This window comes from Microtus oregoni, unplaced genomic scaffold (genome assembly GCF_018167655.1).
Source record: "Microtus oregoni isolate MIOR12 unplaced genomic scaffold, Mior012 000016F_ref0000370, whole genome shotgun sequence".
NCBI classification, from domain to species: Eukaryota; Metazoa; Chordata; class Mammalia; order Rodentia; family Cricetidae; genus Microtus; species Microtus oregoni.
Window position 1 is genome coordinate 41,597,080 of NW_024543075.1, and position 21,349 is coordinate 41,618,428.

The following is a 21,349-nucleotide window of genomic DNA, read 5'->3' on the forward strand; positions in this document are numbered from 1 at the left end:
GCTGCATCTCCATGGTAGAGACTCCACTACTGATGGGCCACACCATCTCAGGCTGCTTGCTGGGATAAGAAAACACCTGTACAGAAACGCTACAGTCACATAGACCTGGGGCCACACAAGATTCCCCCAGATCCGTGCAGGTACTGTCTCTTCTTCCCCATTCCTAGATTCCTTCCTCTCTGGAGAGCAGTTTCCCTTTGACTAGCAGAAGCAGCCTGCAGCACTTGCTTAGATTCTGAGTATCCACCTGGCTGCTTCCCTCCCTAGAGGGAGTCTCTGTTCTGATTCACATGTGCTCATCTTTGCCAGCATCTGTCCTAGAGACAGGGGTGTTTCATGAGCCACCTAGTAACCAGGGTTTGTCCCTACCCTCGGCTACCTCCAGAGATCATATGGTCATCACCATCTCTTCTGTTTTCCTGATGATCCTCTTTGTGCTGACTTGGGTCCTGGGAGTTCCTCCTTTCACGGTGCCTCAAGGACCAGCTCTTGCCTGAGAAGCTTTAAGGACAAAGGTCATCCCTCATGGACAGAGTAGAGCACCAGACACATATGAAATCAGTCTGATGCACAGAAGGCAGGGTGGGAGGGCTGAAGAAATAAACTGGAACACTCCAGTCAGTCTGTTCTTCTCATGATCTGGGGAGAATCAATTAACTTGGAGCCATGATTTGATCCAATTGTGGGTTCTCACCTGATTTTGGAAGAAGTAAGGATACTAATATGATACCAAATTATATTGTTCCTGTTCCTGTTTGTCCTCATTTCAGCACAATGACAAAACTCAGAGCAAACTCTGAAGCCAAGATGTTTAGGTGAAGATCCTATTTCTGCCACACAAAGGCTGTGACTTTGCACAAGGTCCTCATCTCTTGTCTTCATCTTCTCTTTTCTACAGTGAGGGTAATCAAAATGCATCTACTCCCACAATGCTTTGATAAGAGTATGTGTGTGTATATGCAAATATATATATACACAAATATAGTGTGTGTATATACATAGAGACTGTGTGTTCATACAGTGTGCATATATACATATATTGTGCATATACATATATAAAAATATGTAGTGTGTTTATATGTACATACATATATTCACAGTGCTACAAATCTAAAGGACTGGGTACACAGTTCAGTTATGAAGTACTTGGCTAGCTTTTGTGAGACCCTAGGTTCAAGCCAGTAAACCATATATCAAAACTTACCTAATTATTTAGGGTTCAGCAGACTGTACACTGCAGTGACTGCTCAGCACACACTGAACATTACTGCTGTTGCAGTCAGCACCTCCATCACTCGACTCCATCCATCGGAGACGCTCTCACTGCAGTCTAGTACACAATGTGGTAGGTGGCCTGTCAATGTGCCTTTAATGAAAAACAAAACACAAAACGCAATCAGGAGACTGAAACAAAAATTGTGAGGCATCAAATGGGTCTGAACTTATTGGCTCAACTCTTAAAAGGGGGAATAAAAGATTTTGATTTGATCCAAAAAAAGACTTCCTTTGGCAATAGAACTTGTTGGGATTAGTCTGGTTATAAGACCATTGTTAAGCAAAGTGAGAAGCACAGGGTGTTGCGTTCACTCGCCCCTTTCCCTACCATTCTGACAGAGAACAGTGAGACAGAGGAGAAATGATAATGCTTTGTGCCAGATTCCCGAAGATGACAGTCCAGTGGCTTTCCTACAGCAGGAAGCTAAGCACAGAGGAGCACGTACAGGCAACGGAGCAGTGCAAGCTTACCCAATCTGTTCTCTGGTTCTGTGAAAAGAAACCCAAGTCTCAACAACCCATTTCATTAATTTTGACCTTCAGTGCTGAGCTCAATGTGGAAAAGATCCAAGGGGAGGTCATTCGGAGGCTTTGTTCCAGGAGCCCTCAGAGCAGTCTAGAGTCTGTGTAATGTTGGTGGTGAACTGCTACTACCCGTGGGACCTTGACTTCTCACCTCTATGCTGTGGAAGCTGAATTAAAGATGAGGAAAAGGTATCTTGTCTCTATCCTCCAGTGTCTGCCTCCAATCTTGCTTCTCTGGCTCATTCGTCTGACAGGGTTGCCAGAATCTCAGAAACGCCAAAGATGCTTCTATGGCAAGCTGAGAGAATGTAAGTACAAGTGAATATGATTTATGGGTTTCTCCTGTTTGCACCTCAGGAGCAATGAACTCTGAGCCCCAGTGGGCCTGAGGTCTCAGCTGTGCTGTGTGGATGAGGAATTAGCAGAGATTTGAGGCTATCTCTGTGGACTTTCTTAAGCCCCAGGTTTAAGTGTCTGACATACTCAGAACCTAGAGAACAGGAAACTGGACCACGTGTCCCCAAAGATCCATTGCATGTGAGAGCAGCAAACCCAGATAGACATTCTCTTTGCTCCACACAATGGTAAAGCTAATTGTCACCTAGAAGTTATTACTGTTCTTAGGGACTGTCTCTATTCTATATGCTTCGTAAAGAGACTAAATATTTTGATGGAAACAGCCTGGATATTTTTCTTCCGGATTGAACTTCCAAATAAACCGTCACTACGATGCTGCCTTGAGTATTCCTGACTTTCCAAGCTTAATGTTTTCTTGGTGTGATGTAGATTATACGTCTCCCCCAGCAGTGGCTGTGCTTACGTAGGTAGCACATGACTCCCCCTACAAGTACCTTTCCCTGGCCTGAACAGACACAACACTCTGAAGGTTGTGCAACATGGCAGGAGGAGCTTGAGAGCAAATTGCCTATCTTAGGTGCCTGCCAGATGTACATGGAGAGGCTTAGATGCCAATAATAGACATTATTGTTCATGGCGCTTCCTTTTCCTCAAACATGGTACATTTTCCCATTTGGAACAACTAATGGCTTTCATTGGCACCACAAAATTCCAAGTTCATTCTTGGTTTTAGATCCCAGTTATAATGAAATTTGCTGCATGAACTCATAAGTCAGATGACAAAAAAACTAACCTATAAAAGTCTATAGTTGAAGAAGTCACACACATAGCAATACACAGAATTAATAATTTATACATTTTGTCTCATCATTCTATAGGAGTACAAACCAGAAGATAGATTTTCATCCATGATCTGATGATGGAACAGAAAGTTTATAACCTGCCATGCCATGAAGGAGTAGGACTGCAATTTGAACTTACAGGAAGATAAATTGTACCTTTTTTCTCCTTGAATAAATAGTAAAGAGGAGAGGGTTTTAAAAGTTACAATCTCAGGTTTCCACATGATAGATCTGAAGTAAAAGTAGAAACAACAGTGTAGACAGTGACGGAGTGGCCAAACACTGCAAATCCAGACCTTTCCTTCAGTACTGACCCTACTAGTCCAGAAAGCAGACCTTCCCAGGAAAGCTGATGGCTTCTGGGAAAGAGGAAGTCAATTTTCTTTCACAATGTGGCCCCTAGGAGATCGACTCCAGTGTATGGCCACATATCCAAAATATACGGCCAATGCAAATTGGACTCAATGCTTTCAGAAAAGTAAATGAACACAAAGTTGGATTTGGGTAAATAGAAAAGGGTGGCTAGGCCTGGGAAGAACTGGGGAGGGAGTAATAACAAGTCACACTGTATGAAATTGTCAACTAATAAAAGTAATCAAGTAGTTAACTAGTTTTTTTTAGAAAACTAAGATCACTTATAAAAAGCCAAGGCTCATGTAGGGTTACTGAGAGGCCACAGAAATAAAGAAATCTACATTCTCTTGGGAAGGAAGATGGGAAAGCAACATCAGCTTCTGGACAGACATAGAGCAGTTGGTGTGCGGGATGAGACAGTTCACACAGAGGTCCCTTCTCTCTTTTGCTTTGCTTTGTGACTCCATTAGTCTTTCATGGAAGCCATTCGTGCGTATAAGTGAATAATCTTGGTTTCTAGTTTCTACCAGGATGAATAGAGTATGTACTTTCAAGTTATCTTAACTCCGAACATATTTATTTATTGAATCTTCGGGAAGCTTTTAAAATAGAAGCTCTTAGCTATTCTGTGTTCTCAGCAAGATGGAAATTACCAGAAAAAAGAATGCCACAAAGTATTCTTTTTTTTTTATTTTTTAAATTTATTTATTTATTAAGGATTTCTGCCTCGTCCCCACAACCGCTTCCCATTTCCCTCCCCCTCCCCCGATCAAGTCCCCCCCCCCCCTCATCTGCTCGAAGAGCAATCAGGGTTCCCTGACCTGTGGGAAGCCCAAGGACTGCCCACCTCTATCCAGGTCTCGTAAGGTGAGCATTCAAACTGCCTAGGCTCCCACAAAGCCAGTACGTGCAGTAGGATCAAAAACCCACTGCAATTGTTCTTGAATTCTCAGTATTCCTCATTGTTTGCTATGTTCAGCTAGTCCGGATTTATCCCATGCTTTTTCAGACCTAGGCCAGCTGGCCTTGGTGAGATCCCAATAGAACATCCCCATTGTCTTAGTGTGTGGGTGCACCCCTCGTGGTCCTGAGTTCCTTGCTCGTGCTCCGTCTCCTTTTGCTCCTGATTTGGACCTTGAGATTTCTGTCCGGTGCTCCCGTGAGATGCTGAGGCCACAAAGTATTCTAATGCCTGTGAGGACTTAGCATGTCAGCACAGAAAGCAGACTCCTCAGAGTATTGGGCCTTGGTGTGTGATAACTGAACTAACAGACACAGACTCGGAGGGGGTGCTGAAGGCTGGAGTGGCCAGAGGCAGTAAACAGGGAGATATGACTTAGAAACAAAGTCCACAGAGCTGGACATTAAAAGATAAGTTCTGGTGACCTCACAGTGATTAGACTTTGTTACAAAAACAGCAATTTTTATACTTTAAAAATTGTATGTTAAACATAGATCCAAAACTATCTCTGCTGAAAATAAATGTGAGCTAGACCTGTCAGTTACATTGATTTAATGATTTCATGATGTGTGTATGCACAGCAATATACATTATTCCCTAGTCTAACTATTCCTTTCTTTTTTTAATCTACAGGAAAACATTAATGCAAGACACATGGATTTTCATTTCTTTCTTTCTTTCTTTTTTTTTCAAGACAGAGTTTCTCTGTAGCTTTTGATTCCTGTCCTGGAACTAGCTCTTGTTGACCAGGCTGATCTCGAACTCACAGAGATCCGCCTGCCTCTGCCTCCCAAGTACTGGGATTAATGGGGCATTTTCATTTCAAAAAAACATAGTAACTATACAATTTAAATTTTGAAAAGGCAAGTACAATTAACAACAGTAATAAAACATGCCCTATAAATACTTTTTTCTATAGTCTATTTTCAAGGTTCTGAGCTCAACAGAATGTCACCAAGATTTGATTCCAGGTCTGTGTTAAAGACCTTCTTGCTGGGAACCTTGGATAGTCACTTCAAGGTGTGGGTCCTACTCTTCAGATAGTAAGATTTTGTCTACTAGAGGCCTGAACATCTGCTCCTCTTTACCCAGAGTCTGTTTTCATCTTGTTGTTGGGGTAGGGGGGTCTATCTCTGCATTTTATTTTGTTTTCTGTTGTCTTGGGTAGAATTAAGCTACTGATTTAATTCCTTTAGTATTGTTTCTTAATTAGTATACAAAATAAGAGGGATTTCACTGTGACATTTCCATACTTACTTTGTGTTTTTCCCCCTCTTCCCCTCTCCTTTCTCCTAGTCTCTTGCTTTCTCTCCTTCATCCCACAGTAGCCAATCTTCTGTTCTCACATCACACATTTTCTATCTGTACCCCAATCTCCCCAACTTAAAATGTCTGTTTCCAAAGTGGCAATGGACTGCAGATGTGGGAAGAAAGAAAAGGAGGTACCTTCTGGAGGAAATAGGAACAGGGTAGAGGCAAGAATAACAGGAGTGAAAAACAATTGAGAAGAAAGCTTGATGACATAATAGCATGGATGTATGCAAATACCACCCTGAAATTAAAATCATCCTGTTGATCCAGGCGTGGTGAGTCAGGCCTGCAGTCCCCAGAAAACAACCTCCAATTGGAGGCCAACCTACTGTAGTGGTGAGATACAGGCCAGCTCTGGCTGCAGAGTAAGGGAGAGTATCTCAAAACAGCACAAAATCTGAGGAATAGGGAGGAACAGAATCAGTATCCTCATAGAAGAGAAGTGACCCAGATGCCAGATAATGCCAAAAACTGAACGTATGTTCCAAAGAAACTTAATGCACCATGCAGAGCCTGCGAGTGTACCTGCCAGGAAAGAGAGCACCAGAGACTGGGGAGCTGGTAATAGGTTGGGCAGACAAGATGACTACTTTTCACAGCAAACCTTAGAGCTTCATCTATGTGTAACCTGGATGCTTTATTTTTTATTTTATTATTGATTTCTATTCAGCTCTACATTTTCCTTTGCTCTGCTCCCTGCCTCTCCTCTCCCCTTCAAACATCTCTCAAGATCCTCATGCTCCCAAATTACTCAGGAGATCTTGCTTTTTCTATTACCCATGTAGATTAGATCTACGTATATCTTTCTTCTCTGGAATTGTGATTTGTGGGCTGATTTTCTTTACTTTATATTTAAAAAAACTACTTATGATAATACATGTGATAATTGTCTTTCTGGGTCTGGGTTATCTCACTAAAAATGATGTTTTATCGCTCCATCCATTTGCCTGCAAAATTCAAGATGTTATTATTATTTTTTTTTTTTGCTGTGTAGTACTCCATTGTGTAAATGTACCACATTTTCCTTATCCATTCTTCAGTCGAGGGGCATTATGGTTGTTTCCAGGTTCTGGCCATGACAAACATGCTTCTATAAATATAGTTGAGCACATGTCTTTATGACACAATTGAGCATCCTTTGGATATATATTCCAAAGTGGTATTACTGGGTCTTGAGTGTAGTGTGAGCTGCGGGCTGCGTTCCTGCCACCCAGTTCACAGCCATCTGACTAGCTTATGCCCTGAAATAACAACACACAAATTGTATTCATTTAAATACTGCCTGAACCATTAGCTCTAGCCTCTTACTGGCTAACTCTCACATCTTGATTAACCCAATTCTAATAATCTGTGTAGCACCACGAGGAGATAGCTTACCGGGAAAGATTTTGCATGTCTGACCTGGCGGCTGGCTCCATCGCATCTGCCCTCGAGAGGAGAGGTGTGGCTTCTGCCTAACTTCCCTTCTTCCCAGCATTCTGTTCTGTTTAGTCCACCTACCTAATTTTCTGTCCTATCAAAGGGCTAAGGCAGTTTCTTTATTAACCAATGAAATCAACACAAAACAGAAGACGCTCCCACATCACTTGAGGAAGGTTGTTTCCTAATTTTCTGAGAAATTGCCACACTGACATCCAAAGAGGCTGTACCAGCTTGTATTCCCACCAGCAATGCAGAAGTGTTCCCTTTACCCCACAACCTCTCCAGCATAAGTTGTCATCAGTGTTTTTGATCTTGGCATTCTTACAGGTGTAAGATGGAATCTCAGACTTTCAGACTTGTTTTGATTTGCATTTTTCTGATGACTAAGGATGTTGAACATTTCCTTAAGTGTCTTTCAGCCATTTTAGATTCCTTTGTTGAGAGTTCTCTGTTTAGGTCTGTACCCAAATGCCCTGTGTTTACGACGTCCTTACATCTCCACTTTCTAGTTATCTAGTTATATGATTCTCACCGATTTCCACATTTATCTAAAATTGTCGTTCATTTAAAACCAAACTCTGATTGCTTTTCTTAGAAAACCACAGTGGTGGTGACTCTACTCTCTCGTAGTCTTTAATTGTGTTCTCCTCCCCTTTCACTTCAGTAACCGAGAGGCACCTGACAACTCACTCTGAGCTCACCATCTAAACAGGACTTTAGTCAACATCTGTCTGATTGCTCCTTAGTAGTCTCCTAATTATTTCTGTATAGTGTTGACTTTTATGTACTGGTTCAATGTATTCTATTTGATAATTCCAGAAAACTGTCATACCCAAACATTTATAGTCCCATGAGATGCTATTCTTGTTTCTTAGAAACTGCACAAGTCCATAAACCTGCAATATCTACTTTTATCTAATATCTGTGGATTTCTGTATTATTTAGTTACTAGTTAAATAAATATAAGCACTGTTATAAATATAAGCTTTAATAACTTGGTCACTTATCAGTAATTATTAACACCAAGTATCAGACCAGCCTGCTACGATGGAGAACAAGCTCCCTTAAACTCACCCCAGAGTGACTAATTCATCCTTGAACACACAGTTCACACCTCAGTTCTTCAAGTTTCCATGCTCAGCCCCCAGTGAAATACCCATCTTTAGAGATTCTAGCTGTCGTTTCAACAAAAGCGATATCTTGTCATTTCCTTTCGTAGTAAGTCTTTTATTCATGTGCCTTACTCACCTTCATCTGAGCTGTGTGTTCTTTGGGAAAGGTTACTTTGCAAGGGTTTTTCACCATCACCTTAAAGCATGACCCTCAACTAATAACTGAGATACAATGTAAATATACATCTAAATGTATGCAAACCTGACTAAAGAATTTGACATTACTGTTTTCATGTTCTAGTTATTCTCCTTTAGAGATTTCTCAACTCCGGGATATTTTCCTCTATGACAGGGGGTCTAGAGAAAACCATTATTTTACTACCTTTATGTCCTAATGCTAAGTGCTGTGAACACTGACATTTGCTCAGCAGACCGCTCCTCAATGCCACCCCTAGAAGGAACACCTATATATGTGGTTATCCTTCCTTTCTGTACCACATACATAGCCATCGTGGTAGGCAATGATATTATAATCTGTGTATGCAGACAGGAAACGGTGTCAGATGTCAAGAGATGTGGATTTAAAACCCAGATGCACTGCTATTTAACGACATTGTAAGCTTGTCTGTCAATGAACCTAAATTTCTATTTGTGTATAAAGAAGATGAGAATGACATACACATTACAAACCTACAACACTCAGTCCGTGCATGTACAGTTTACTTTCCACCTTCCTTGAGATCATGACTACAATTTAGAGAGAATTCCATAATGATTCTTCCTATATGAGGAGAAAGCCATAAAGGAGTGGGAACTTACCTGCATTCTAGGTCTTTGTTGGGACTCCAACTTCTCCTCCAGGAACTTCCCTTAACCTTCCACCAAAGATCAACCACCTCTGTCAAAGGCACCTAGTTCAGATCTGTCCCAACATCCTGTATCAACTCAGATCCCTGTCCACCCTCCTGACTGTCATATAAAATATGATCGCTTTTCCACTTTGACCCACACCCATGGCAGTTTGCACCCCTTGCTCAGTCATCTCTTATAAGTGAACTCAGGTAGTGTGCAAGAAAAAAAAGCATTGTTAACCACTGAGCCATTTCTCCACATAGCTAGTTTTCCAGAGCACTGTATATATTTGCAATTCTTGTACCCACAGATGTCTGCTGCCTGTTGCCACATTAACTCTGAGCAGTGCCATTAACTCATTTCTCGTGACACTATTTAAGCATTCCTTTCTGCTTTCACCCATCTCACTCACAGACAGAAATATACTTAACATCCCTAGGGAGTAGGAATTCTGGATTTTTCATATAAAAGGAATCACATATTGTGGTATTCTATGTTTATTATGGTATTCTGTGTTTGACTTTCACTTAGTATAATGATTCTAAGGTTTGTCTATATTCTAGCTTCCATTCCTACTTTGTTAGACAGGATGGAATGCTGCAAGTCAACTTTTGAGAATTAAAGACAAGAAGATCAGGAGTTCAAGGCCTGCCTAGTCCTGCCCTGAAACAATAACAAATAAAACCTCACAACTACTCAGCAAGTCCTGCCACCCCACTTAAAAAACCCATCAAGCAATTTTTTCTTTCAGACCCTCTCTCTTTATATGCCCAAGACTCTTATGTACCAATTCTTCTGCCTGTAACATTGGACCCTCTTCTCCCTTTCAGGGTGTCTCCTCCACCTAAACATCTCATTTGGATTGGAACCAGAAGAGAGGTACACTCTTCAGACTGCAGATTTCATTCTCTTTCTCTTAGCTCTAGGCTTCCACTCTGTCAAAGACCCCAAAATGAGCAATGCACATACTACTGATTCCACACTCTCTCCACATTCACACAGTGATTCCTCATTCTGGCTTCTTCACTGTTTCCTCTTGGAGGCAGTACATTCCCTCCAAAGAACTGTAAATACCTCATCTACTACAAATGCAGGCAGTTACTGGAACCTCTCTGTCATCCTCCTATTTCTTGCTTCTTTCTTTTTTTCTTTTCTTTTTTTTTCCGAGATAGGGCTTCTGTATAAGATATCTCTTTCAAGATAGGGTTTGGCACCTGTCCTAGAGCTCACTCTGTATTCCAGGTTGGCCTTGAACTCACAGAGATCCACTTGCTTCTGCCTCCCAAGAGCTGAGATTAAAGCCATGTGATACCACCACCCAGTTTTCCTTGTTGATTTCTTAACCAATGATTGTTGGCCTTAAAGCATCCTTCTCTTCTATCTTCTAAGCCTGAGTACAGCAGAAACTCTGACAAACAGAATGCTTTATCTTGTTTTCTCTATATTATGGATGTCCTCCTTCCTTAGTAAAATTGTGTGTGTGTGTGTGTGTGTGTGTCTGTGTGTGTGTGTGTGAATGTGTTGGCACAAATGCCACAGAGCACACGTGGAGGTCAAAGGACAACTTGCAGGAGCTGTTTCCTTCTTTCCTTCCACCGTGTGGGTCCTACTGATTAGCTCAGGTCTTCGGGCTCAACAGCCATCACCCTTACCTACTGAGCCATCTCATTGCCCCCTTCTCCATCCTCTAATTCTCTTCTTCCAGCAGGAATCAATGTTCCTTCTGCTGTTCTGTCCTTCAGTTGACCATATGTCCAGTTGGGTGTGTGTCCTCCCAAATAGTCTACAGCACTTCCCTTGTCCCTCTGCTCTGCCTCCATGTCTACTGGTAGCACACGTATGACATTTATAGTCTTCCATAGGAGCTAAGGACCAGCTACCCAAGTACTCTCCATCCTCACTTGAAACGAGACCCTAAACACTCTCCATCCCCACTCCCAGGAATACACAGCTCACTCCAGCTACCTTTTGACATACCCTCCACCCTCTCTGAAGAGCAGCGAGGACTTGGGCACTTCTGCACCTTTTTCTGACTCTTCCTCCTGTCTTAACATTTCCCTCCACCCTTCAAGACTTACCTCTCCCTTTGGCACCTTCTGATTCACTTTCTCAGTTCCACACATGGTCTGTAGCTCTTGCTTCTTAAACGTCTGGCTTACCTCACAGTGTTTATCCTTTCTTGTCTTCTGGGAGAAGTAACTCTCCTGTCTTGGGTATCCCTCTGTTCCTAAGCTTCAGCTGCCTCAAGACCACACCAATTAACACAGGCGTCTATTGCATGTGCACAAGGATCACTTTTGCATGGGGCCAAATGGAACAGAACATTTCTAAAAGATAGGCCAGACAGATGATGAGTGGGGAGAGAGAGAGAGAGAGAGAGAGAGAGAGAGAGAGAGAGAGAGAGAGGCCCCGCTGGGTCTTTTTGTTTGGTTGTTTGTTTTAACTCTGCTTGTTTTCCCTCTCTCAGTGTTACTCTATTTCCTGCCTTCAAACTCACCTCTTTCTTCTCCTCTATTTTCCTTCCTGAAGCATTTTCTTTCAGGACTTTTCTTAATCACTTTCCTCATGGCTGTTCAAGCCTAAGTTTGTCTTTTGAGGCAGGATAGAAAGTCTAGGAAAATTAAGAGGGCCATGGGAAGGAAATGCCCAATTCCAGAGTCTGGTTGAAGTTTCTTGCCAGCTGGGAATCTATAATCCTGTGAAAGTTATCTACCCTAGAGATAATTTTCCTTTTCTGTAGAAATACATCCAGCATGTGGGAGGCAGAGGCAGGTGATCTCTGTGTTCAAGGCCAGCCTGGTCTACAGAGCTAGTTTAAGGACAGCCAGGGCTACACAGAGAAACCCTGTCTCAAAACACCACCACCACCACCACCACCACCACCACCACCACCACCACCACCACCAAAACCCAAACCCCCTAAACATCAAAACAAAACAAAAGGATTGTTAAGTAGCACTGAACCATGAGTTTATTGTTTCTGCCTTCATAGACATTTTTCTGGAAATCTTACAAACAGAACTAACAGCTTTGGTGTATAATAAAAACATTTTAACTTCCTTTTTAACCTCTTGGTCTAGGGTATTACCGTAGTAACTGTGATCTTATTCTGTACACCTCAGGACTCGCCCTATAATTTCACTTAGATTTTTTAGCAACCCTTTGTTTGTACAACTTCAAAACCAGCCCAAATCTCTCTCTCCCTCTCTAACACACACACACACACGCATTCACACACAGTTTTACACACACATGTATACACAGTCACAACACAGACACACACACAGACAACTGACTGTGATAAAAACAGCTATAGATGACTTAAGAAGGCTGGATAGATGGCTGAGCAGTTCAGCGTGCATGATGCTCTGTCATGTGGCTTAGAAATCCCAGCACCCACATTCTGTGGCTCCCAGAGACCTCTAGCTTCATTTCAAAGGACCAAAAGCCTCTGAAGTCACCTGTGTATGCACATACACTGGCATATCCTTTCTGCTTTTCAAAACAAGCTCATACTGACTAGTTCCTGAATGCCTCTCTTTCAGCTCTTGTGTTTATATCTATGCTAAAATGTCTTCCTAATAAACTTTGCTTCATACTGATTGGTCCTAAAAATCCCTCTCTGTGAGGAAGGCAAGAATCCCATCTTCATCTGAGTGGAGGCCCCTGCCCAGCTGCCACTCACTGTCCACTTTAGTTCTTTCCTCTCCACTTCCTGACTAAGATCCCTTTCTACTTACACGAATCTGTGATGGTGTGTACTGATGGTACACATTAGGACCTTGGGGATAAATCTCTGGGCTTGTTTGTGAAGGATTTGCTAGATAAGGTTGGTGTGAGAGTCCCCACCCTATCTGACAGATTAGATGAAAAAGAAAGTGAGCTGAGCACCAGCGTTTATCTCCCTCTGATTCCTGCCTGTGGACAGTGTGACCAGATGTCTCAAGCTCCTGCCACCATAGACTGGAGCCATAATAACCTTAAGTTCCTTTGGTCTGGCTTTCCATTGCACTTTTCAGACAACCAATGCAGGGTTTAAGAAACTAATGTGTAGATTTATAGGGACTGCTGTTTTAGTCAAACATTTAACATTGTCTTTTGTTTGGTTTTAAACAGGGTTTCATGTATCTCAGGCTGGCTTTGAAGACAACCTTGAAGTTTTGAATCATTCTCCTGCCTCCACCTTGCAAGCAGAGGATTACAGGGATGTGACACCATCCCTAGTTAATATGGTGTTGGGGTTGAACCTGCGGCTCTTTGTGTGCTAGGCAGGCATTCTACCAATTGTGATTTGTTATTAGTGTTGTCATTTTTAATGCCATTAGGCTTTCTGGTCTGAATTTTTTCTCTCTGTATGGTCAAAAGTTGAAAGCAAAACAAGCAAGTCTGTTATTCTTTTATAAAGATGGGGGACTGGTCCCACAAGGGGCAGCAGTCTTATGAGGGGCAGCCAGTCCCATGAGGGGCCATGGTTGGTCACCCAAGGTTTTGGCAGGGTAGCAGTGGGTCACCCAAGGCATGGGCAGGTCCCCAGAGGCCTTGGTGGGTCTCCTTGGTGGGCAGGAAACTACAGCGGGTGAGAGACAGGCAGATAGGCCATGCAGAGAGAGTTTGCGCATAGAGTTTATTTAGTGGGTTATGGAAGGGAAAGGGAAGAGGAAGGAGAGAAGGAGGGGGAAGAAGAGAGAGAGAAGGAGAGAGAGAGAGAGAGAGAGAGAGAGAGAGAAAGAGAGAGAGAGAGAGAGAGAGAGAGAGAGAGAGAGAGAGAGAAGTTACCTCTTCAAAAAAGGGATGGAAAGAGAAAGAGAGCACAGGCTGGAGGACGCAGGAGATCTGCTTGCCTCAGTGGAAGTGGTTTGGGAGTGGGCGGAGCTTGTCTCATAAAGTGACAGGGTACCCAGGTGACAGGTCAGACCAGCAGATCATAACATCCCCATCTCTTTCTTATAATAAAAAACTGAAGTTAGGCATAACAGGTTAAAGGAATTGGGTTGGTGGATTCTCAAGACTGCTTCCTGCTTATTTGTGGGCATTGTCTTGACAGGGCACCTGAGAAAGCTGGGAGCTGGTCACATCATGGTGTAGCTGGTCTGTTCCTGTCCAGTGTTGGTGATATGAAATTGTTGGGTGTCTCTTGGACCTGGCAAGGTATTGGCAGAACAGAGGACAGTGTTAAGTTTAGGAAGAAAAAATTACAGGAACAGGGAGTTGAGGAGGGTGAATCCGACCTGTTTAAGGTAGATCCTTCAATTAGGCTCCCTGGAACTCATAAGAATTTTGAGTTTGTGAAAACATAAGTTTTAAATAACAGCATATTTATAACAGAATGACTGTGACAGATATTTTTTCACAATGAAAAGTATTTTTAAGACTATGAAAGGCAGCATGAGAGAGAGATTTGATAACTTGTATTTGTCCTCACACTTTTATAACTTGCAGATACACACCTTAATAACTTGTATCTTACTGATATTTGTTCAGTGAGGCTGTCCTTTTATTTATTTTTTTTAAATTTATTTATTTATTAAAGATTTCTGCTTCCTCCCCGCCACCGCCTCCCATTTCCCTCCCCCTCCCCGATCAAGTCCCCTCCCTCATCAGCCCAAAGAACAATCAGGGTTCCCTGACCTGTGGGAAGTCCAAGTACCATCCACCTCCATCCAGGTCTAGTAAGGTGAGCATCCAAACTGCCTAGGCTCCCACAAAGCCAGTACAATCAAAAACCCATTGCCATTGTTCTTGAGTTCTCAGTAGTCCATATTGTCCGCTATGTTCAGCAAGTCTGGTTTTATCCCATGCTTTTTCAGACCCAGGCCAGCTGGCCTTAGTGGGTTCCCGATAGAACATCCCCATTGTCTCAGTGTGTGGGTGCACCCCTCGCGGTCCTGAGTTCCATGCTCGTACTCTCTCTCCTTCTGCTCCTGATTTGGACCTTGAGATTTCAGTCCGGTGCTCCAATGTGGGTCTCTGTCTCTGTCTCCTTTCATCGCCTGATGAAGGTTAATATTCAGGAGGATGCCTATATGTTTTTCTTTGGGTTCACCTTCTTATTTAGCTTCTCTAGGATCGTGAATTATAGGCTTAATGTCCTTTATTTATGGCTAGAAATCAAATATGAGTGAGTACATCCCATGTTCCTCTTTTTGGGTCTGGTTTACCTCACTCAGGATAGTGTTTTCTATTTCCATCCATTTGTATGCAAAACTCAAGAAGTCCTTGTTTTTTACGGCTGAGTAGTACAAACAATGCTGCCATGAACATAGTTGAGCATATACTTTTGTTGTATGATAGGGCCTCTCTTGGGCATATTCCCAAGAGTGGTATTGCTGGGTCCAGGGGTAGGTTGATCCCAAATTTCCTGAGAAACCGCCACACTGCTTTCCAGAGTGGTTGCACAAGTTTGCATTCCCACCGAGGCTGTCCTTTTAAACCAACAAAACCTCTCAGCTGTCAAATTGCATCAGAGATCTTTGAGAAGGACAAAATTTTACTTGAGTTATTGATAAAAAAAGAAAACCAACAACAGCAGCGAACTTACTCTGTTGTCTACCTATAGCCCCTCCTCAGGGTCCTCCAGGTCACTGAGAGTCACATTTGCCTTTTGCTGTTTAGCGCAGGGCCTGCCAGGTTTTAGAAGATTCCTGTGGGTCATAAATTTGGAGGAAGACAAGCATACCATGACCTGAGCATCTAGGCTATCAATTCCATTTGATTCTGTCCACTTTCTGGAGATCTTCAGTTTAGATGAAAGTCAGTTTTTCCCAGTGGTCAGCACTTGGCAGTTGATGAAGTGAATTGCAAATGGACATTGTTCTGTGCCCACCTGTCTTCTGTCTTCTTTGGAGGAAGTAGAGTGTTTCTAGGAGCCAACCTGTCTCTCTGCTATAAACATCTTTTAATAATTAAATATTTAAATGACATATTCCCTAGATATCTGAGTGGTTGAGGGCTATTTATTGGGTATAGATAAGTTATAACTACAGTATAGGATCTGCCTGGAGAGCTGGGTCCAAACTTGACTGTACTGGATCTCAACTTCATAGGTAAGATTTATACTTGTAAAAGACAAAAGAGAAAACTGCTTGCAATAGAAGCTTAATGGTTGAATTGACAGTAGCGAAGAACATCTTAATATATTTTAAAGCAGGGCTGGATTACATATACAGCATTTTTTAAAGAGACTTAAAAGTATATACCAATTTAAAACATGAGACTTATTGCTTTCTTAGTCTGGAATGATATATTGAACTTAAAACATTTAACAGTAAGTATACACACATTTACAAACAGTTGAATTTAAGTTCCACATAAAGTTAAATAAAAAGTGAGTGAAAAAAAAAAAAAGAGCTGGCTAGGGGCGGGACCTCATGTGGAGAGCCTTCTGTAGGCCCTCTTTGACTGTGAACAGAACCTGTGGCTCCTCCCTTTGTTAACCTCAAAGAAAATGGCAGCAGCCTTGGTTGTCCACTTGGTGTGACTATTAAAATTTAGTCAGTCACTGGTAGAAGTTAGAAATGTAAGCCTGTTTTCCACGGGTGAGGCAGAAAAATACCAGAGGGGCCCTGGGTTCCAAAAAACGAATGCCCCGCTCGGGTGCAGTGCTAGGGAAGAACCCAAGAAAGGGCAGTCCCACGAGAGGCACTAGGCTAAAAAGGAAACCATCTTACCAATTGTTCCAGTGGACTGAAGGAAAATGAGATAGGAAAGAATAAAGCCACTAACATTATGGAGTTCTATTTCTACTGACCATCTACTCCTGTGCACGGAGACTGTCCTGGAGTGTTGTTGATATATACAGTATCACTCTCCTGGAGGAACCTGATTTTCCTTCTCCCCAAAGCTATCATTTATATATAGTTTCCTGGACAGTGGTAGAATTTTTGCTCACTTTGTCTCCTTTGCACTAGAAGTTTTGTCTAGCTTGAGCTTGTGCAGGGCTCATGTGTAATGTCACAGACTCTGTGAGTTCATTTGTGCATAAGTCCTGTTGTGGAGACTTCCATATTCAGGCTGAGTGTTCCAAGATCTCTCATTGTCTACACATTGGCCAGTTGTGGACATCTCCTGTTGAGTACCATCTACTGCAAGACGAAGCTCCTGTGCTGAGGGCTGAGTAATCCACTGATCTATGAGTACAGTGTTTTGTCATTAGTAGCCATTTTGTTGTTGATTGTTTAGTAGAATGATAGTAGATTTTCCTTTAGGGTCCATGACCTATCTAGTCTCAGGTTCTTGGCTTTATTAGCAATATTGGGTTTCATCTTATGGAGTAGACCTCAGATCTAACGAAGAAGTAGTTGGTTAGTTTTACAACACTTGTGCACTAGTGGGCATATCTTGCCAGTAAATTGTTACTATAGCTTATAGGGTTTGTAGCTGGGTGACATTGATTACTTCTTTTCTCCTACAAAATCCAACTATATCACTTTTAAGCATACACCCAAAAGACTACATTTTCCTGAAGAGATACTTGCTTTATCCATGTTCATTGTTGATCTGTTCATAATAGCCAGAATTTGTAAACAGTCAATATGCCCAACAACTGATGAACAGATGATAAAAATGTGGTTTATTTACACAATGAAATATTATTCAGTTGTTAAGAAATTTGCAGGTAAATGGATGGAGGTAAAAACAGTCACCCTGAGTGACAGTAACACTATCTTGAATGATCTAGCCTAAACCTAGAAGGACCAACATGTTTTCTCTTATACATAGATATTAGCTTTCATGATTTATATATATGTGAGGAGAAAGGGATTGTCCTAAGAATATAGAAGATATATACACTATATATGTGTATACACACACACACACATACACATATATAGTGTTATAAAGGGATAGTGGGGAAATTCAAAGAGGAGGGTTAAAGAGACAACAAACAAGAGTGTGGTGGCATGGAACAATTCTGTATTCCGTCAATTATATTTTAAATAAGTCAGTAGTCAGCCATGAAGTATAGGCGGGACAACCAGACAGGAAGTAGGGGGTGGGTAAAGGAGAACAGGAGAATTCTGGAAAGAATTTTACAGTCCTGGCCTTGCCACAGAAGAAGCAAGATGTGACTGCCTCCCTGAATAAGTTACTGAACCACGTGGCTAACATAGACAAGAATAATGGGTTCATATAAGTTATAAGAGTTAATAAGGCCCTTTCCGCTCTGCCTTTCCCCTGCACGGGAGGCAGCCATGGCGCCCAGCCGGAATGGCATGATCTTGAAGCCCCACTTCCACAAGGACTGGCAGCTGCGAGTGGACACTTGGTTCAACCGGCTGGCCCGGCAGGCGAAAGCGCGCTGCATTGCCCGGCGCCCCACGTCCGGACCCATCAGGCCTATCGTGAGGTGCCCCACAGTGCGCTACCACACCAAGGTCCGAGCTGGCCGGGGCTTCAGCCTGGAGGAACTCAGGGTGGCTGGTATCCATAAGAAGGTGGCACCCAACATCGGCATCTCCGTGGACCCAAGGAGGCGAAACAAGTCCACCGAGTCCCTGCAGGCCAACGTGCAGCGCCTGAAGGAGTACAGCTCCAAGCTCATCCTCTTCCCCAGGAAGCCTTCTGCTCCAAAGAAGGGAGGTAGTTCGGCTGAAGAACTTAAATTGGCCACTCAGCTAACAGGACCTGTGATGCCCATCCGGAATGTTTATAAAAAGGAGAAAGTCAGAGTCATCACAGAAGAAGAGAAGAACTTCAAGGCTTTTGCCAGTCTTCGCATGGCCCGGGCCAATGCCCGGCTCTTTGGCATCCGAGCAAAGAGGGCAAAGGAAGCTGCAGAACAAGATGTTGAGAAGAAAAAGTGATGTGCTTTTGGAATATTGCAATAAATTTTCCATAAAGCAAAAAAAAAAAAAAAGAGTTAATAAGAAGCCTGAGCTACTGGGCCAATCAGTTTACAACTAATGTAGACCTCTGTGTGATTTCTTTGGGATTTAACGATTGCGGGAACCAGGTAGAACAGAAACCTCGGTCAACAGGGTGGTGTAGAGGACGGAATGGGGAGAAACAGGTGACACTGTGGGCTGTTTGAAAAGTCATATGGAAATCTACTACTGTAAAAGCTTCCTAAATTGTGTGTGTCCTGGTTATGGACTCTGTTGTTGTGAAGAGACGCTATGACCATGGCAATTCTTACAGAGAAACCATTGTTAGAGGTGGTGGCTTATCCCTTCAGAGGTTTAGTCCATTGTCATTATGATGAGGAGCATCAGGTAGACACGGGACTGGCTACATCTTGATCAGAAGACAGCAGGAAGTCGACTGACAGTCACACTGAGTAGAGCTTGAGAACAACACCATACCCACCTCCACAGCAACACACTTCCTCCAACAAGACCACACTGCCTCCAGCAAGCTACAGCGATCCTCCTGCCTTTGTTCCCCTTGGAATACTATCATTGTCTATGGGTTGCTTAGCTTGTCGTGTGGATGCTGTAATCTGAACTCTGGTCCCCATGTTTGAATAGCAAATGCTCTTAGCCTCTGAGCCCTCAACTCCATGATTCTTGTTCACTGCTGCACCCTGCACCCATCCCTGTCCTAGATATCTTTTTTTCTGCATCTCTTGCAGCTACACACATAAATAAATCTAATAACATGCTAATATACTCCAAGGATCTCCCCAAGCTTAGAAATTTGAATGGTGATGGTAAAAGACGTCACCTCATCCCCAAAAATAAAACCCAGAAAAAGCTAATTACATGTCTGAAGCTCAAGTGCAGCTCAAATTGAGTCAAGGGGCTGAGGCAGAGGTCAGATGGGTCCGTGTTTGTCTTCCAGTTTTCAGGTTGTTTGGAAGGTTTCTGAGTCCCAGGGTGGACATAATCCCACCATACTTATTTTAAGCTGCCCATGTGATGATGTGTGTTTTTTTTTTCTAATTTGGGTAGGTAAATGAGTATTTAACCTAGAAGTCAGCTTTGAAAATGTATTAAAGAGCTTTTGACATCACCAAAACTTAAGTGTTAAAGAAATAGAAAACCAATATTCCCTTTTTCCTTCTCTGTCTTACTTTATAGCGCTACAAAGCTATAATCACATCATGTGTGAGAAGGGAGGTCCAAACTCTTTCAAACACAAGCATAAGGCACATAGAGAGTCCCTTGAAGGTTGTATTTGTCAGTGGAGAGGACATAGTGTGGAATCCTCCTGGGATTTTCTTCTCTCAGGATACCAGCTGTCCTGGAAGAGCTGAGGCTGCAGCGGGGACTCAGCACATCTCAGCTTTTGGGATCTCAGGCCCTTACCAGCTATGCCCTTGGGATGAGTTTCTGTGCAATATCCAATTCCCTGCCAAGGTTTGTGTGTGGGTCCCTCTGGTGCCTGCAAGCTCAGAGCAGGTTCTCTGCAGGTCTAGGAGGAAGAATAAGAGGATTTCCTTTAAACAGTGCTATTTCTCTTTGTCCTTATCAAGGATCTGGATTTGAGAAGTGTTGGGTTTGGACAGGCAGGCAAGACTGGCAAGCCAAAGAGAAGTCCTAGAGGCTAAGCAGTGAGCAGAAGAGGGCTGAGAGATACAACGATGGACCGAGTTTAGTTCCTGTAAGTAAGTCTTCAGGGCTGGGGCTCAGATTATAAGGTATCAAAGAACAAAACGGTTGTGGATATGTGGGATAGAGGACCGACGAGGCTGGAGGGAGTTTGGAACAAGAAGGGTGGATTCTGACTCTGGCTCTTAGGGTTTTATGCATTTTCAGGTTTTCTAACGTCCATGCACATTAAGATCTGTCTATGATAATACAAACATTACTAATAGTTCGTAGTTCGTTATTTATTAAAATTAAAATTCTATTTGTTATGTACTTGTGGTGTGTGTGTGTATGTGTGTGTGTGAGAGAGAGAGACGTGTTGAGAGAGGGGTAGTGGTAGTGGTGGTGGTGTGTGTGTGTGTGTGTGAGAGAGAGAGAGAGAGAGAGAGAGAGAGAGAGAGGTGGTGGGAGAGGGGTGGTGGTGATGCACAGGTGTTACAGGTGTCACAGCACGCGTATGAAGCCAGAGGACAACTGTCACATTAGTTCCTTCTGCACCTTATGTGGGGTGCTGGGGACGGAACTCAGGTGGTAGGTGTCTTCACTCACTTGCCTGCCCTATGCTTTGCTACTTATGAAGAGCTTGTAAGTCCTTACTTCTAGGAAGAAAAAGGCATTTTGGGCATATCAAATCATGTGTTCAATGTAACACAAGTAGGAAACAGATTAAACTCATCCAACTTAGCTTTGAAAGTTATTTTTAAAATTATCACTTATTTTACTTTACTTCTTTGGTGTAGAAGACAGTGTTTTACTGTATATTCTAGGTGTGGAACTCACTATTTGATCCAGGCTGGCCTTAAACTTGTA

At 42.7% G+C, this 21,349-nt stretch overlaps 1 protein-coding gene across 2 annotated transcripts; it reads left to right on the top strand.

Annotated features, from left to right (window-relative positions):
* Positions 1 to 18,202: 18,202 nt before the first annotated feature.
* LOC121458077 (60S ribosomal protein L13-like) lies at positions 18,203 to 18,814 on the top strand. Of its 2 annotated transcripts, XM_041667203.1 has the most exons (2): positions 18,203 to 18,445; positions 18,587 to 18,814. In XM_041667203.1, exons 1-2 carry the CDS (start codon positions 18,203 to 18,205, stop codon positions 18,812 to 18,814), a joined length of 471 nt encoding a protein of 156 aa, XP_041523137.1. The 2 variants fall into 2 exon arrangements, with proteins under 2 accessions (XP_041523137.1, XP_041523136.1); XM_041667202.1 differs by having other exon boundaries at positions 18,203 to 18,814.
* The last annotated feature ends 2,535 nt before the right edge of the window (positions 18,815 to 21,349 follow it).